The 19,732-nt window shown below is 36.7% G+C and overlaps 1 protein-coding gene across 1 annotated transcript in view; it reads left to right on the top strand.

Annotated features, from left to right (window-relative positions):
* Positions 1 to 19,732, top strand: part of NEK5 (NIMA related kinase 5) — a 256,530-nt gene that overhangs the window by 938 nt on the left and 235,860 nt on the right. The window contains 6 exon segments of the mRNA XM_077158150.1: positions 32 to 455; positions 7,136 to 7,232; positions 14,730 to 14,824; positions 16,548 to 16,596; positions 16,599 to 16,630; positions 16,717 to 16,790. Coding sequence (XP_077014265.1) covers positions 339 to 455; positions 7,136 to 7,232; positions 14,730 to 14,824; positions 16,548 to 16,596; positions 16,599 to 16,630; positions 16,717 to 16,790 — 464 coding nt within the window. The 5' untranslated portion in view covers positions 32 to 338.

Raw genomic sequence — 19,732 nt, 5'->3', positions numbered from 1 at the left:
GGTAAAACAGATATTGTTTTTTCTATTTTAGAAATTGGGAAAGCGAAGTTTTGCTATGTTAAGCAACTTGACCCAAGACGACAGTACTAGAGAGTTATCAAAGCTCAGCTACAACCCAGCCTCGTTCGGGGTCTACCAAGAACCTCAGTCTCACTTTGGTCCTGAGGTGTGGCCGCGAGAGAAGTTATTTGACTCTGACTTGGCAAGTTTGGAAGGAAAGTTCTAGTAAAGTCGGTTCTTTTACAGTTTAGTCAGTTTTCTAGCTTGTTGGTCTGTATGAGAAGTATGAGAGGAAATTCGTTTACTCTTCTTGCAGGAACCGCGAGGCCTTAGAGACCATGGATAAGTATGATGGGATTAAAGCTACTGGGAAAGGTGCCTTAGGGAAAGCATACTTGGCTAAAGGAAAGTCAGATAACAAACCCTGTGTTATGAAAGAGATCAGTTTTACGAAGGTAAAGTTAAGAAGTTCGAATTCCTGATAATTTTCAGTGGTATGTTTAGCTGGCTTTTAATCTAATGTGCCAAGGAAACACTTCTTTTTTTTAATTTGGCAGTTCTTTTTTAAGCCTCAATTGATCTCCTTCACTCTTGCCCTCCTAAGTCCATTGGCCAAACAACAACCGATGATCTTATTTTAAAAAAGAAAGTAAGAAAAGAAAAGAAATGTGATTGCATCACCTCTGGCACCTGTTGTACCCCCAAACCCCAAGGTGGCTGCAAGGCCCTTTCAAGTCCACCCTCCTCTCTGGACTTGGCCTTTCCCCTGTTGTGCCTGTGGGGCTGTATTTCCCTCTGGCTGTGTCTCCTTACTCAGGTTGCCTCCAACGAAGGCCCGTTCCCAGTTTGCTGCTAATGTGGTGTCCCAGCCTCAGCCAGTCCTTATCACACCAACTGACTTATTTTCTTAGCAACAGATATAATGACCTGAAATTATTTTGCTCATTTGTTCATTTGCTTATCTGTGTCAGCATTCAGAACAGTGTGTGGCACACAACAAGTATGCAGGTGGATAAAAAATGTCAAACTCATTAGTAACTTTAGAAATTCCGAATAAATATTTATTGACTATGTTGAATAAATGGAAGAAAATCAAGTATTAATCTTAGGCTAATGATTTTGGAAAATAATGAAATATATTTAATTAAAAAGAGTTAATTTTTGCTAAGTTCACCTTGGTCACTGTTTATTTCATGTACCCTCTCTACATGATATATTCATTTTTTAATACATTAGGACCATCTGCCAACTTTTAACACCCATTGTATGCCAGAATAAATTTTAAGGCAAAATCTTATTTTTCTCCTTCTAGGATTTATATTTGAGAGTAGCAGAATACATTCCTTATGAAATGCATGCAAGATGGGCCATCCAGACAGGTCCATTAAAGCTGATGTGTAGATAATTAGTCAGGACGCCTGCTTTAAGTAAATGAGAAAAAGTGGGAGAAAGCAGGGGCTTTCTCAATTTAAAGGTAAATTGGTACTATCCAAAGGAGAATTTATAAATATGGATCTAAACCTTAGAAGGATTCATGTTTGTATGAATTGACAAGGTATAAGGTCTGTAATGATGAAAAATGAAAAAAAGATAACTACAAAGCATTAACAGTGATTATTGCTGGGGGGTGGGATTTCACTTCTGTCCTTCCTTTCTGCATTGCCAGAAATTTTTACGTTGAGCATATATTATGTTACTAAAATGAATTATTTATATTAGTAGTGAAAGCTATCTTCATTTTGATAAAGAAAAATATATATCCTAGGACCCGGTAATTCATCTTTTGGGAATTTATTCCAAAGAAATACCCAGAGATGTACAGACCTAGAAAATGACCACTAATAAGGGATTGGTTAAGTAATTGATGGAAAATTATATAGCTCTTAGAAATCGACAGGGCAAGCAGCCACAGTTTTGCTAATCGAGAAACTAGTATATACAGAATCATGCAATCTTTATACATATATACAGTCTCTACATATATGTGTGTGTGTATGTGTACATATAAATGCACACAAAGAAAAAAAGACATGCTAAATTATTATTATCCCAAGAAGGAAAGTGAGATTATGAGTGATTTTTGCTTTCTTTTCAGATCAGATTTTTTTTTTTTTTTTTGGCATGGGCAGGCATGGCAGGTGAGAATTCTGCCACTGAGCCTTCATTGCACCGCTCTTCAGATCAGTTTTTAAGACCCTCTTTGATTTGTTCCAAAATTAAATTTCCAACCTCCCCTTTCCATTCCCTTTTGAGTCATATGTGATGATTCACATTTTCGTATACAAATCCTTCACATCCAGTGTGTCTGCTTTCCATGGGGCTCCTTCTCCCAAGGTCTTTACCCTCCCCAAGCTCATGATCCCACTTGTTCAAGGCTGAGCTCCAGTGTGACTGTCTCTGGGATGCCTTCCACAGTCTTCCCAATCTAAGTTAATTTCCAAGACTTTCTACTTTAATGTGCTTTAGCTGTGTGTGTGTGTGTGTGTGTGTGTGTGTGTGTGTGTGTGTGTGTGTGTATGCCTTATCCCTCTTATTAAATGTATGTTCTAGGCAGGTAAAATCCACGTCTGCTTCATCTTGGTATTACACCCAGCTTCTAATGATGCTTTGCACCAGTGGGGCTTGAATAAATTCTTGTTGGATGAATGATTGTCTGGAGAGTTGCTTCCAGGCCCTATTGCCCTGTTATAGGCTGGTGCGCTCTTAGAAATTACAATCTGTTTTAACGGTTAAGTAAAGAAAAATAATTTGGATGGTGAATCTTTTACAAAAATCTACAGTAATGCATTTCATAGTCTCTCCCCTTTCATATAGATAATCAAGAATTGACTATGTTTACCCAGCACTGATTTGTTTTTATTATTTTATGCATGAGTCGCCCCTGTCTCCATGCCATAAATGAATAGAATGTTCTATTAGACCTCATATTCTCATTTTCCCACATCACTTTATGTTATCAGATTTGCCTAGCAACATCTGTGTTTGATATTAATATCTATTATTTCTTTCTTCCCTTCTACTCTAGTATAGTTTTTCATTACTTCTTATCTAAAGAAATTTACATTTCTTCTCATCTCTCCAACATGTCTCCACTCACTAAACTCTAGATGCTAGAATTTAAATTGCTTTCTCCTACAGGGACCAAAAACCTCTCTCATAATTTTACCATTGTTAAGCATGTTCTTTTACTCTTTTTTTTTTTTTTAAAGGAAAGACAGAGAGAAGGAAGGAAGGATAGAAGGAAGGAAGGGAGGAAGAAAGGGAAACATCCTTTAAACATTTTCTTGTTTTATTGTATTTTGTTTCTCCGTTTTTGTTACATGGGCTGGGGCCGGGAATCGAACCGAGGTCCTCCGGCATAGCAGGCAAGCACCTTGCCCGCTGAGCCACCGCGGCCCGCCCCCATGTTCTTTTACTCTTGCCTTTAAAATCATTTTCTCGATTATACAGTTGAAAATGTTCATTGTAGAAATTTTGCAAAGAACCAAAGGACAGTATAGAAGAAAGTAAAAATCGCTTATAATCTCTGTTTTAATCGCTATTAACATTTTGGTAAATTTCTTTCCATACTCCTTTTTTTTTTTTTTTTTAACATGGGCAGGCACCAGGAACCGAACCCGGGTCCTCGGGCATGGCAGGCAAGCACTCTTACCTGCTGAGCCACCGTGACCCTCCATACTCTTTTTAATTCATAATTATACTTTGTAAATTTTTATTAATCTAGTTGCTGTCATGCTGGATAATTGTTTTGTAGCAGCTTTTTACACTTGGCAATGTATTGTGAACATCCTCTCCTATAATTCAATGTTCTCCTATAGTAATATATGAAATGTCCATAGTATCTTAATATTTAAATATGAATAATTATGGTTACTGCTTACTGGGTGTAGGAGCAATGCTATGTGCTTTATATATATCATCTCATTTAATAGTCCAACAACTCTAAATGGTAAATCTCATTATCTTCATTGTATAGGTAAATGATGCTCAGAGATGTTAAGTAATTTGCTCCAGGATTCACAGTAACAAGCAGATTTATCTAACTTTTCATACGTTCTTACTATAACACATTGCTTTTTGTGATTTCTAATGACTGCATTGTATTCTGTCAGGTAAAAATACCATAATTTTTCTATCTCTATTTTTACACAGTTACATGGTTTGATTTTTCTGCTATGATAAATAACATCAATATGTAGAATATGATCTATTTTTAGATCATATAAAAACTGTGTGTATGTGTGTCTATAGTATGTATATACATACATCTGCATTGAATAAAAGAGCTATTAAAATGCATTAACTGAACAGTTAACATCAGTCACACCTAAAGAATAGGAGTTTAGGGGATAGGTTGGGAGGAAAAGGGAACATTTTACTTTTTCCTTATTTAATTCTGTCTGCCTTAAAACATTTTAAAAATTGGTAAGCATTTATTGTAACAGTAATTTTTAAAACAAATAATGAAAACTGTAATTAAGGCTTTTTTCTAGGACAGATTTCTGATTTTCTGTGAATAAATTCCTAGAAGAATTAGTAAGTCATAAATAGGAACATTTAAAATCTTAAGATTTAAAATTAAAAAATTTTTTATTACATATTATAAAATTGCCTTCCCAGATTTTACCCATTTACATACGCTCACCAGAAGAATATGAATGTAACATTGGGCTGCCTTCAGGCCAAGAGTGGGCATTAATAATCTTTTCACCTTAGCTAGTTTTGTAGATGAAACGTCTTGTCAAATTTTATTTTAGTTTTGATTTCTTTGATTACAAAGTGAGGTTGAATATTTTTAATGTTTATTGATGTTTTTGCTTCTTTTGCTTGTTTGAGTTACCTATGTATGTGCTTCGTCCGTTTTTCTATTTGAGTATTTACCTTTTCTTATTTATCTGCCAGAACTCTTTACCTATTATTTTAAATATAAAATATTTTTCATATATGTTGTCAAGTATTTTTTTTTTTACATTCATTCATTCACATATATTTATTCAAAAATATTATATTGGATAAACAGGCATTGTCTTTTAAGTACAAAAAAGTATGATTAACCTGCCAAGGCTATCTGGGCCTTTGGGTGACTTCTGTGAGCGTGTGTGCACATGTGTGTATAGAATTCTACTCACTGAAATACACACTCATCGTGAAAAAGATATATCTAACACATTAATATTTGAATAAATATCTGGGAAAGTTATACGTGCTTTTTCAAATTCTCTTAATAGGAAGACTCAATTGCAAAGCTTCCAGAGCTTCAGATATATCTACTTTAATCACATTCTTTAACTTACTAGTTAATGCGGACTGTTCAAAGCTGCTCTTTTCAAGATGCAGTATGAAATTAGTCCCACCTAACAAGCACTCATATACCCCTTCATAATCAGGCCACTATTAGTTAACAAACCCCGAATGATTTTTTTTTTTTTTTTTTTATTAACGGAAAGAAAAAAAAAAAAGAAATTAACACAACATTTAGAAATCATACCATTCTACATATGCACTCAGTAATTCTTAACATCATCACATAGATGCATGATCATTGTTTCTTAGTACATTTGCATCGGTTTAGAGGAACTAGCAACACAACAGAAAAAGATATAAAATGTTAATATAAAGAAAAGAAATAAAAGTAGTAATAATAGTAAAAAACAACAACAACAAACAAACCAACAAGCAAACAAAAACAAAAAAAACCCTATAGCTCAGATGCAGCTTCATTCAGTATTTTAACATGATTGCTTTACAATTAGGTATTATTGTGCTGTCCATTTTTGAGTTTTTGTATCTAGTCCTGTTGCACAGTCTGTATCCCTTGTTGTCAAGTATTTTTACCCAACTTATGTTTTTTCTTTTTTTTATTGTATAGTAAAACATTTAACATTTATACAAAGTAAAGAAAGAAAAAAAACAATAATTTTTAGAGCACTCTTCAACAAGTACCAACTTATGTTTAATATTGTTTATAGTTTTCTTTTTGAAGAATAGCAGTGAACGTTTTTTGAAGTTGATAAATCTGTTGGGCTGGTAGGAGTAATCCAGTTCTTTTTGTTTTAAAACCCATATGGTTCTGACTATGCAATTTAAATTAAGAGAGGGGCGATACTGAACCTTAGGGGAGTGAAATAACTTACTAAAGAATACATAGCTAGGAGGCAGTGAAGCTGGGGTTCAGAGTGGTAATTTTTTAAAAGTTCTTAAACCTGAATCCCTTAAAGGAAGACTGAGAAATTTGGGAACCATGAGTTATGTGTGGGTCAGTGTTGAAGAATGTTGCAGAGGGAACAGTGGAAAAGAATGGGTAATGCACGGAGGCCACAAAAGTGAGTGCAGAAGTCAGAACAAACATGATGTTGCCAGTGTCCAGAATGAAGAATAAAGGGTAGTGATGAGATATGACCACTGAGTTGGCACCAAAACCCTTGAAATATATTAATACCTTGAAAAGTACTTACTATAAGTGATCATTAGAAAAATAAAACAATGCAGCAAATCTAAAATGAATTCACAAGAGACAATTTTATTTGGAAATGAAAAATTTAACAATCTTAGTACAGAACTTTACTGGTTATATTTATGTGATATGTAAAACATTTCTGTTTTTTTAAAATTTCATTTTCTTCTCAGCAGTGATTGCTTTGAGAATACTGCATTTTTATAAACAATTCTTTTGCTGCAGAAAGATAAATTTTGAAATAGTTTTCCTTCCAGTCTCTAGATAATTAATACAATTCCAATAATCTTTCTAAACTTACAATACTGTATAGCTTCATCAGATGCATTTATTTTCTTCATTAGGACTGCTATTTGCAAGGCATTGATTATATGTAGGGCACACTGCTAATTCTAGAAACATTGTTCTCTGCCCTGAGGAATCTGTTTTGGAGGTGACATTAAAAGCCAGTTGAAAGCCTCGAGAATTGTAGATGGGGGTGTGCAGAAAGCATGTTTTGAAAACAAATGACCCCTACCAGCTACCCTGCTCTTAGCATAATGTAGATGCCCATCCAAGAAAAAGAAGCTTCAGAGAAAGAAGCCAGTTGAAAGCCTCGAGAATTGTAGATGGGGGTGTGCAGAAAGCATGTTTTGAAAACAAATGACCCCTACCAGCTACCCTGCTCTTAGCATAATTGAGATGCCCATCCAAGAAAAAGAAGCTTCAGAGAAAGAAGTCATTCTTCTGGCAAAAATGACACATCCCAACATTGTGACTGTCTTCAGTTCATTTCGAGGTTTGACTTTCTAATATTCTTAAAGTATTTTAATAAAGTATTAGGCATGTTGACTTACATAAAAGATACATTGCTGAGAACAGTTCCTAAATGAATTTCTGTAAATTGAGTCATTTTGTCGTTTATGTAAAATGTAATTTGACCCATCGTCTTCATTTCTTCTCTGGTGGGTTTCTGTAAACTGTTTTCCTAAATGTTCTCATGTTTTTCCACATCCCCTTACCCCACTCCCACAGAGAGTGAATGATTGGTGTATTAGCTTTGCCACAATCACAACCTCCAAATTTCCGTGGTCTACGACAGTGTGTGTGTATCTCCCACTCATGAACCGAGTTGGCTGGGTCTGAGGTCTGGCGTCCAGGCTGAATGGGCAGCCCCACGTCTGGAGCATGCCATTCACATGAGCCGAGGAAAAAGCGTGACCCAGAGCCCTGCACACCCTCACTCTCAAAGGCCAGCTAGGAGGGGGCAGGTTTCACCTGTGCTCCGGTTCCTGTCCTGCTCCTGTCCCCAAAGCAGCCCTGAGGCCAAGCCTGACGAGGGGCAGGGAGTCCTCTCTGCTGCATGTCCCGTGACAATGGGTGGAGCTTAGAGTCTGCTGGCCCAGAGGCAGCAGACAGTCACCCACTGCAGCCATGCCTTCTCCCCAAACAGAGGGGGCACTAAGGAAGCACTTCCTTCCTCTGCACACCTGTGTACAGCGTCGATCCTGCACCCAGTCCACCGCTCTACTCCAAAGATAAACAAAACAACAAACACACACACCATGAAGGAGCATTGCACAGAGACCATTTATGTATTTCACAAATATCCATCGGGGGCTTCCTGTAGGCCTGAGGTGCTCCCGGTGCAAGGAAGACAGAAGGAGCAAAGCAGACAAAAATTTAAAAATTCCTGTCCCCTTGGAGCTTCTGTTCTAGGTCAGGTGCGGATGAGGCTGTGCAGGGCTGGGCAGACTGCACAGGGACTGTTTGCACTCCCACCCCCACCCAGTGCCCAGGGTGCTTTAACACTTAGCGCTAAGTCGTTCAAGGAGCAGGAGTGTTCCATGGATGGCGTTGTGTCATCAGGTTGGCAAGAAGAAAGAAACACAGCCCTGCTTTTTGAGCTTTTACACCGTGCCAGGCGCTGTGATAAGTTAAACTACTTACCCAGAGTTTTTCTTCCAGAAACTATGTTTATTACACATTAAAACCACTGTGTTCTGAATTGTACACTTCAAAATGGTGAGTTTCATGTTCTGTGAATTCCATCTCAATTTAAAAAAATGAATGAACTACTGATACAAGCATCAACATAAATGCATTTTTTTAAATACCAAGGTGATCAAAAAAAGCCAGAAATAAAGAGTGTATCCTATATGATTCTGGTCACATTAAATTCTAGAACAGGTAAAACTAAATAGTGGCAGAAACTAAATGTTGCCTGGGGTAACAGGCAGGAGGAAGCTTTTTGGGGAGATGAAAATGTTCTACATCTTGACTGGGGAGGTAATCACATGGACAATTACATTTGTCAAAGGTCATCAAACTGTATACTTTTAAGTGGGTGCACTAATTTCTATATAAATTGTATCTCAATAAAGTTAAATAATTTTTTTTTTAAAGGGGTGCATGGGTGGTTCATGGTAGAATGCCTTCTGTGCGGGAGATCCGGGTTCGCGTCCCAGACCATGCACCCCACCCCCCCAAAAATTTAAAAACGAAACAAAACACTGCATTCACACATGATTGTCACCTGTCGGGGAAAGCTTTTACTCAGGTTTTCTGCCCTGAGATAACACGAGAAAATTCACAGTGGGGAGTAACTCTGTGTATGTAGTGGAAAAGCCTTCACTTACCATTCTGCTTTTAGAAGACTTGAGGAAACTCACTCTGCAGGGATACCGTAAGAATACCATCTGTGCGGGGAAACCTTAGTTTACTTCTATAACCTTAGACAACATGTCAGAACCCAAACTGGAGAGAAACCCTATGAATGCCATATATATGAAAGATTTCCATCAATATTCTGACCTTAGATGACATGAGAGAACTCATTCTAAAAATGTTTTCTATATGGAAGAGATTTCATCCCTTGAGTGAACCTTTAAACATGCTAGAAAACTCCCACAGTGAAAAAAACAACAACCCTGTAATCAATCTGGTTGAGTTTTTAGTTGTCCTGACTACATCAGTCTAAGTCCATTTATACTGCGGAGTATCGATGTAAATGCCACCTATGTATAAAGCCTTTAGTAGATGGTCATACAACATGAAAGAAATCATAAAATACATGTAATGAACATGGAAGAGTCTGCATCCACTTCTCCATCTGTTAGGGAGACAAGTCTTTACCAGACGATGAAGCCCCTTGAGAGAGTGCCAGATAATACATGCTGGAGGTGTTATTCATAAAAAAAAAGTCACATGAAATCATTTATTCATACAATAGCACTTATAGGGCAAGTGTGAATTCACACTGTGTAAAACTCATCGGTGCTAAGAATGAAGACATGCCTTCAGTGAGCACTCATTCCTAACCATTACTATTTTTATGCTGAGGAATCAACAATTCTAAAGTCAATTTAGAAAAATCTTCAGCTGGATTTCACATCAGAAAATTCATACTGATAAATAAAATCTTTTATATGAACCTCTAGCACCCCATTCAGCAAAGAATCAAGAATTTTGAACAAGACTTATTGAAATTATGTAGGGTCGCAATGTAGAATTGTAAAGTGCCATTGGAATTATGCTGAGTGATGAATTTTCTAAGAAATAAAATGAAGTGACAAAAATTCCGTAGATTAGTACTTACATATTTGTAAGCAACAAATATTGTTGCTGAAAATGTGGCATGTTGGCCGTGTTCTCGTTTTGTTCTTATGCAGTTGTAAACACATATTTGAATCATCCAGAAAAAACTTTGAATGTTAAACACTTAGAATTTAAAATTATGATTCTTATCTATTATCTTAGTATTATATATGTTCATGGCAAGGATGAAAACAAACTTGGATAAATAAAAACCCTTTAGAAATAGAGTCATATGATACATAAATATGCTCCCCTTTTAAAATACCATTTTATATTGCCATCAAAATTTAGAAAGAAAATGAAACTTTTAAATAAAATGAAATACATCAGACAAACAAACACACATAAAAAGTCACTGCCATCTCACACCCACCAGAATGGCCATTATCAACAAAACAGAAAATGACAAGTGCTGGAGAGGATGCGGAGAAAGAGGCTCATCTGAAAGCCTCAGAGGAAGCCCCGAAAGGATGTACTGAGCCTTTGTTTACCCTCAAACAGCTTATCTTTGAACACAAGTTCCATAAGGGCAGTCTCAGGATCAAGGGCTCAGTTTATTCAGTGGGGGTCTCCAGTGCTTTGAAGACTGTCAGGAATTTCCCAGATGGGGAAGTTTAATAGTTCCATATTTTTTTCTCCAGTCTGGGGGGTACAATTTTAAATAGAGTGGTCAGGATAGGCTCATGTGAAGGTGACTACTGAACCAAGATTTGAAGGAGATGACAGAGTCACCTTGATATCTGAGGAAAAGCCTACTAGGTGAAGAGAATAGCCACTGCAAAGGGATGAGGCAAGGGCAGGGCTGGACAGACCAGGAGGCTGTTTGGAGAGGCACTCCTCTCTGGGCCCTGAGCAGCTCTGCACATTTTTGCTGGATGTACACATCCAGCACCGTCTACTTGGGCTATTTGTCAGGGTCGTGCCTGCAGCAAGGCACCTTGAAGGACGCGATATCTCACTGCAAAGAACTGTAGGAAAGCAGTGGGTCCTCCAAGCTCTTTTATCATACAACCCCTTATGTGGCATGTGTCCATCTAAACTCACATGTGTTGCCTCTGTGGTACTTGGGGTACATGGACAGCCAGTGCTAACACGAAAATCTGGCTACTACCTTTGCCAAGACTACTAATGTCCTTTGTCTCTGACCCAGAAGTCTCACGTCTTCCTCCAGCACCCATGAAAGAGGAACAGGGTAACCTGTGAACTTGCATAGAATCTCAGACCCTTCACAGGTTTGGTGGAAGTCAGTGTGGGTAGAGTGTAGGAATTCTTTATTTTTTCTGTCCTTACCTTCCTAATTTTTGGTGCTTATTTTAAGGAATGATGGTGATGGTGGATGATACCTTATTTCATCAACTCTAACTTGCCATTGATTGTGAGATGCACCATTGGGTGCTACTTAGGAATTAGACTATGACACAATCCTTTTTTTTTTTTGTCACTTAAAATTTTTATTTTATACTCATTGAAGGGGCTGTTTTAGACTTAAACATAGATTCTAAACTTAGGTTATGCATGCATGTGCGCATAGGAAAATATAAACAAATAAAATTGGTAGTTAGTCTAAAAATTAGGCAAATAATCCCAACACCAAGACTGCCACATCTATAGCAATTGCTTCTAAGATGCCAGTGTTTGTAAGACAAAATCCTGATTTTGAAAGGGGCAGTTCAGAATGAATTAATACATGAATTAAAAAAATTTTTTTGTTGGTTTATAGAAACACCATGCAGAAAGTATAGTTCTCGTATGCCCATCTCACACACACAATTTTCCCTACTATTAATATTTTACATTAATGTAGTACCTTTGTTGTAATTCATGAAATATATATTTTAAATTATGCTATAATGTTAGTTCATTGTTTACCTTAGGGTTCACTCAATGTGTTATCATTTTTTGGTGGGGGGGGGACTGCAGAAACTGGGAAACGAATATCATTGTTTTTTAAATGTTGGAAGATGGCAAATAGCTATGTATGACCCTAATGTTAGTGCCCCCTATTTTTTTTAAAGCTTAATGATCCATGAGATTTACAACTCTGGAATCTACTGTTCTGTAGTGTGCCTTGCATTTCCTTGTTGGAGTACCCTTTTCCTGTTTGCATTTTCAAATATTATACATCGTTTAAAACGTAGCACAGACCCCACATCCTTGTTTGCTGAAATCTAACGGGAGCTCTCTCACCTCTGCTCTGAGCTCCCCAAAAAGCCTCCTGGTGTTATTACTCAAGTGCCATTGACCATATACTGTATTAGAAGGCAACCGAATATTCCTTATTTCCCTGAATGAGATTGGAAGTTCCTCGAGAACAAGAATTGTTTCTTCCCTTCCCTACCATATTAATTTTTAAAAAATAGATGGAAAATTTGAGAACATGAATGATCTTTCCAGAGAGTTTTGACTCTATTAAATATGAAATAAATAGGTGCCAGTGGGGGGAAAATGTATATTGTAGAGCCTGGTGGTGATGTTCATAAGCCTGAATAGTTCTTTTGAGATGGTTCAGTCATGATTAATCCCAAATAAGTCAAACAATTTATTCTATCAAAAGCCAGTGTGGTGGGGTGCGAGGGTCGTTCAGTGGTAGAATTCTTGCCTGCCATACGGGAGACCCAGGTTTGATTCCAGGACCACGCACCTCCTCACCCTGTCCCCACCCCCCCAAAAGCCAGTGTAAGGCTGAGTCAATTGGAGGTTGGTGGGAAATAAATGAAATGGAATCCTCTCCTTAATCTGATTTCCCCACTGATTTTGAAATTGCTACCTCGTCACTGCTGTGGCAGTCCTTTCAATGACTGAACTATAAGGAACATCAATTCTTCCAGAAGTAGAACATTCCTGTTATTTAATTGATCTCAAGATAGGTAGGGTCTCAAAATCTTCCTGCACTCTCAAGTCTGACTTTCATTCACTTTCTCTTTGCCCTTGAGTGCAGAGACTTCTAACACATCACTTCTCACCCATGGTTGAGTGACTCTGCAACTAGACCATCACCTTCTTAAGGGTAGTAGGGGTGATTCAGTTTTATTCCTAGCACAGGACATACTTACAACATGTCCTCAGCGAGAGTTTGTTTATGGTCGAATACATCTGTTCCCTTTACAAAGATAAGTGGGAAAACTGAAGGGTTATGGGTTTAGAAGAAGAAGACTACATTCATAGAATTAGAAGCAGCCAAAAGCAAATGCTGTCAGATTACCAATCTCTACTTAAAGTTAGTTTAAGCTACTAGAAAGAAAAAGGTAGCAAATGTAGATATTTGGCAAGAAATTCTGGGATTGAGTGGATACTCAATAAATACAGGAAAAAATACTAGAAAGATTCAAACTTGCTTATAAATCTAATTTTGTACATATATTTTTCATTCTTTAGGTGTTTTGTTTTCTTTTTTTTGAGTCCACTCAACAAGCCTTTGTTGAAGATTCTATGTGTACTGTGGCAGGTGCCAGGGACACAAGCATAGAGTGGTCTCTCCTTTCAGAGAGTCCACAAACTGTGGGAGAGACAAACAAGACAGCAGAGGCCCTTTTTTCTAGGCTTCTGCTGTCTTGTTGATTGGCTATTGGAAAAAGCAGGTTAAAGCAGGGAATCATACATATTTTAACATATAAATGCACAATCATTTGTCAAAGCTTTCATGCAATACTAAGTCCTTTGACCATGAGTCCACTTATTGGAGAATTGCGTATGCATTCTTACATAACTGCGTCCTCGTTTGTAATTTCCAGTTTCCTCTCTTTAAAGTTGAATAAGAATTTATGGATACTCTGTATAAACAATTCTTTTAGAACTTTTTAAGCAATTTCCCATTTATTTAATCCAACGTTTAGATCAATGGCATTTTCAAAATTTTTTGTTTTTTACCTACTCACTTTTCCTGCATCCTCAAAAGCATTCGACTTAGTTTTCATAGAAATAATCACATTCTTTTTCCATTCATATTTTATCGCTTTATGTAATAATTATAATTACAAGTTGAATTGGCATAAACAGATTTGGGAACAGGCACAGCGATCTTAATAAGCATCAGGTTAGTTGGTGTGGAAGGTTTATTGGGTCCATGAGCTTATGGGCCACTAGTTATAACCTTGAAGTTACAGGGCAGTGTCCATTAGTCCAGCAAGAAGGTCAGGCAGAGGTCAGCTAGAAGAGCCTCTATTGTATTTAACAACATGGGTGAATGAGTGCTGTGTAAATAAAAGTTTATACCCAAACTCAAGAAGTGACTTTTAGTTCTTTCCTGTGGTGTTAAGAAAGATTTGCAGCTGCTCTTTTTGTAGCGCACCGCTAATCTCTTGCAGGAGTGTTTTTGTAATAATAGTTAACGTGTATTGAGCTCTCATCATGTGCAGGCATTGCTCTAAGCAACTTTCACAGAATAGCTCACCTCATCTTTACAGCAATCCTAAGAGGAAGTTTCTATATTATTCTCTCCATTTTGCGGGGGAGGTAACGAGGCAGAGAGATTAAAATAATCTGCCAAAAATCTCAGAATTAAGGAGTGTAAATGGGAAAAGTGGAATTAGAACTCAGTCCTTCTTGATTCCACAGACAGTTTTTAACCACTCTGCCTTGTGGTTTTTGGTGATATTCTCAAAATATACTTTCCAGAAATAATACTTTCTGGAGCGTGACAGGCAGATGATTAGTAAATCTCTGAAAACCCTCCAGCACCAAATGATGCTTTTTCTTGCAGAGAACAACAGGTTGTTTATCGTGATGGAGTACTGTGGTGGGGACCTCAGGAAAAGGGTCAGTGGACAGCAGGGAGTGTTATTTAGTGAAGATCAGGTGAACTAGTGTGCTTTTTAGTCTATAAGTGTGGTAATTAAATTTATAATGCTGTATGGAGTAGGATATGTTGATATAAAGATTGATTGTTGGTGCAGAAATTCAAACTACAAAATAGTGGATCAGTAATCTTGGCCCATTTAGTCTGAAATATGTTTGCGGTTTGACTTTAAACTGAATTTCTTTTTAAGAGTGACTCTTGTTTTTGCACAGTCTCATGTACTATGCCTCTGAAATCTTCCCAGTTAAACAAAAATCAGAATGTAGATGTTCACTAGCTACTTTAAGTGTAACATTTTCATACCATCACCCTTTTTCCTTTTACTACATAGTATTGTTTTAAAATCCCTATACCGGGTGGGCCACGGTGGCTCAGCAGGCAGAGTTCTCACCTGCCATGCAGGGGACATGGGTTCGATTCCTGGTGCCTGCCCATGTAAAAAGAAAAAGATCACTATACCAGTTTGCAAGGGAGGACAGAAACCCTTTTTAGCAATGACTGTTTAGTTCCATGGGTTATATTAAGAAGGGGAGAAAAAAGGTGGAGAATAATGGTCTCAGCTCCCATTTTCTCTCTGCACAACACATTTTTCTTCTATTCTGAGCCTCCTTTGGGATCCTGTTGGGGACTGTGTGCTTGGCAGAGACAGGTCTGAGGCAGGGCCTGTGTTGCTGAGGGTACGGCTGCCCCTTCAGCCTGGCACAGCGTGGCCACCATCTTCCTTTTCTTCTCTTTCTGCCTTCTCTCTTTAGGCCGTTTGTTTCTTTGTTCTGTTTTACAGTTAGAGCATCATGCCCATATAATATCCTTCTAGCGTTCACTATTTTGAACATATGAATGATTAAATAACCAATCCCTGTAATCACCATAAATTTAACCAAGCAGTCTTCCTACGCTCATTTACATTATTTATGAAAGTATATTTTTGTGGAAACCCTCCTTTCTTCCTATCCATACATTATTTTGCCTCACTTAGTACAAATGCTCTTCACCATAAAATTTTGAATTGTTATTTTCTTTTGTTGGGAAAGAACTAAAATTACAACTGAATCCTAAAATCTGAAACATAGCTTTTTCCCCTATTATTTTCCTCTTTCTATATGCTTTGACAGACAAAGAACTAGTTACATTTTGGAAGAGTTTAAATAATCTCTATAGACTTAGAATACATTTTAATAAACAGGCTCCTGGACAGCTACGAAGGGATAAAACCATGAATAAGAAGTAAAATTGAGCTTTAGCTTTAAAAGTAAATTATTTGTAAATTTTATATATTATGTATACGAGGATATTTCATTAATAATCTTAATCACTTCACTGATTCCTCACCTCTTTCTCTCTCTCTCAGCCATTGGCACTCTCCATCTATTATAAAGGAAAAATAAATGAACCTGGTTATCGGGAAACGAGTAGCTTCCAACTTTTCCTGATGTCCTTAGCAACCCAGTGTTAAACAAGAAAAAGAAGAATTACAACTGCCTCCCTCTCTCCCTTGCTTCTATTTCTCTTTTTCTGTGTATGGAGTTCCCACTGATGCAAGGATCTGTTTGGATTGCCCATCTGCACCTGACTTTTTTTAGCTTAAAATTTACGTATTATAAGGTGGCATATCTATTACCATCATCCATAGAAACATGCACATATTATTTCTTTTTGTGTTTGCATTTTATCAAGGAGACATTTCACTGAACAGTTGTGCTTTGTTTTGCTTTCCCCTTATACATTCTGGCTTGGTTTGTACAGATTGATGTAGGACTAAAACACAGTCATGACAGAAGATCCTACACAGGGCTATGAAAGCACAGGTAAAAGCTCAGAGAGAAGCCCAAGAAAGACAATCCTTTATGTTCTTGAAAAATCTCAAGCAACATAGCATTTTCTCCATTTATAGAACATTTTTCTTAGCAAGAACGGAATGGTTGCAAAGCTTGGAGACTTTGGCATAGCAAGGGTCCTGAACAAGAAGTACTTTTTAAAGTTTTTGGTTGTTATATCACTTAAATAATTTTAAATCTACGGTTGCCCCCACCCCTTTTTAGCGGTTTTATTGACATATATTCACGTACCATACAATCCATCCAAAATATACAAACAGTGGCTCACAGTATGATTACAGAGTTGTGCACTCATTGCTACAAACAATTTTAGAACATTTTCATTACGCAGAAAACCACAACCCAAAACATCCCATACCCTTTATGCCCCCCTATTATTGATCCCTAGCATTGGTGTGGTAGTAAGTACTTTTTTTTTCCCCCAACAAATGACCTCTTTATTACTTGCACAGTATAAAGAATCTAGAAGGGCAAAGAAGCCCTTTGTTTGGTAGTAAGTACTTTAAAAAATCATTTTCTTCCAATTTATAAAAGTCAGAATGTTATTTTTAGGTATTGTTAAATAAGCTATTAAAAATTGGTTGTCAAAAAAATTTTACTTGTTATTTATATAAATGTATTAAATCATTCGGATGTTAATTTGCCTGTGATTAAAATTCCCAAGATAAACCAAAGCTGTAGGCTGAGCCCCCAGTCTTGGGGTTTGTTCATATGAAACTTAACCCCACAAAGAATAGGTCAAGCCTACTTAAAATTCAGGCCTAAGAGTCACCCCCAAGAGAGCCTCTTTTTTTTGCTCAGATGTGGCCTCTCTCTCCAGCCAACACAACCAGTAAACTTACCACCCTCCCCCTGTCTATGTGGGACATGACTCCCAGGGGTGTGGACCTTCCTGGCAATGTGGGACAGAAATCCTAGAATAAGTTGAGACTCAGCATCAAGGGATTGAGAAAAACCCTAGAATGAGCTGAGACTCAGCATCAAGGGATTGAGAAAGCCTTCTCCACCAAAAGGGGGAAGGGTGAAATGAGACAAAATAAAGCGTCAATGGCTGAGAGATTCCAAACAGAGTCAAGAGGTTATCCTGGAGGTTATTCTTACACGTTAAATAGATATCACCTTGTTATTCAAGATGTAATGGAGAGGCTGGAGGGAACTGCCTGAAAATGTAGAGTAGCCATGTTTCTTGAAGATGATTGGATAATGATATAGCTTTCACAATGTGACTGAGTGATTGTGAAAACCTTGTGTCTGATGCTCCTTTTATCTACCTTGTCAACAGATGAGTAGAACATATGGAATAAAAATAAATAACAGGGGGAACAAATGTTAAAATAAATTTAGTTTGAATGATAGTGATCAATGAAAAGAAGGGGTAAGGGGCATGGTATGTGTAATTTTTTTTTTCTGTTTTCGTTTTATTTCTTTTTCTGAATTGATGCAAATGTTCTAAGAAATGATCATGATGATGAATATGCAACTATTTGATGATATTGTGAATTACTGATTATATATGTAGAACGGGATGATCATATGTTAAGAATGTTTTTGTTCGTTTGTTGTTAAATTTTTTTAAATAAATAAAAAGAAAAACTCCCAAGATAAAGTGGGGCATAATAGATGATTATGGCAATGCTGTACGGTATGATATGAAGTTATAAAATAGGATATGTGTGTGTATATGCATAAAGCTGGTGACCATTCAGTGAAACAGGAAGTTTCAGACATGCTGGTGGGAATAAATTGGTGCAATGGTTTTGGAAGGCAAGAGATTTTAAAATGTTCTAATTTTGGAATTTGTTCTAAGGGAATAATTTAAATTGTGGAATATCTTAAATGTCTGATGATTGGGAAATGGTTAGATATAAATCTTGGCACAGCTGTGTACCTGAATATTATGCAGTTCCTAACTGATATTGAGGACCTCCTGATAAACCGAGAAAATACTTTGTTTTATTAAGTAAAACAAATTGGGATACTGAATTTTAACTAAATTATGATGGCAGCTATGTGAAATATATGGGTGGAAATAAGGGAGGAATACATCCGAATTTTTAACAATAGCTGTTTTTAGATGGTGAGATTCTGGGTAAATTTTTCATTTTCCTTATTCACTTTAATGTTTTCTGAATTTTAAATCATGAGATGTGGCTCATTGGAAAGGGGGAATTTCTATCTCTAAGTGCTTTTTTTTTCAGTTTAATTTTTTTATTAATTAAAAAAATTAACTAACACAACATTTAGAAATCATTCCGTTCTACATATGCAATCAGTAATTCTTAATATCATCACATAGGTGTATGGTCATCATTTCTCAGTACATATGCATCGATTTAGAGAAAGAAATAGCACGACAACAGAAAAAGAAATAAAGTAATAACACAGAGAGAAAACAAAACTAAAAATAAAAAGTACAAAAATATATGAGAAAAAAAAAACAAACTATAGCTCAGATGCAGCTTCATTCAGCGTTCCAACATAATTACATTACAATTAGGCAGTATTGTGCTGACCATTTTTTTTTAGAAATCATACCATTCTACATATGCAATCAGTAATTCTTAACATCATCACATAGATGCATGATCATCGTTTCTTAGTACATTTGCATCGGTTTAGAAGAACTAGCAATATAACCGAAAAATATATAGAATGTTGATATAGAGAAAAAAAATGAAAGTAATAATAATAAGAACAAAACAAACAAAACAAAACAAAACAAAAACCTATAGCTCGGATGCAGCTTCATTCAGTATTTTAACATGATTACTTTACAATTAGGTATTATTGTGCTGTCCATTTTTGAGTTTTTGTATCTAGTCCTATTGCACAGTCTGTATTCCATCAGCTCCAATTACCCATTATCTTACCCTGTTTCTAACTCCTGCCGAACTCTGTTACCTATGACATATTCCAAGTTTATTCTCGAGTGTCGATTCACATCATTGGGACCATACAGTATTTGTCTTTTAGTTTTTGGCTAGACTCACTCAGCATAATGTTCTCTAGGTCCATCCATGTTATTACATGCTTCATAAGTTTATCCTGCCTTAAAGCTGCATAATATTCCAT

This window comes from Tamandua tetradactyla, chromosome 4 (assembly GCF_023851605.1).
Source record: "Tamandua tetradactyla isolate mTamTet1 chromosome 4, mTamTet1.pri, whole genome shotgun sequence".
In the NCBI taxonomy this organism is placed as follows: domain Eukaryota; kingdom Metazoa; phylum Chordata; class Mammalia; order Pilosa; family Myrmecophagidae; genus Tamandua; species Tamandua tetradactyla.
The sequence above is the reverse complement of the archived record's forward strand: the minus strand, read 5'-3'. Positions and strand labels throughout refer to the sequence as shown.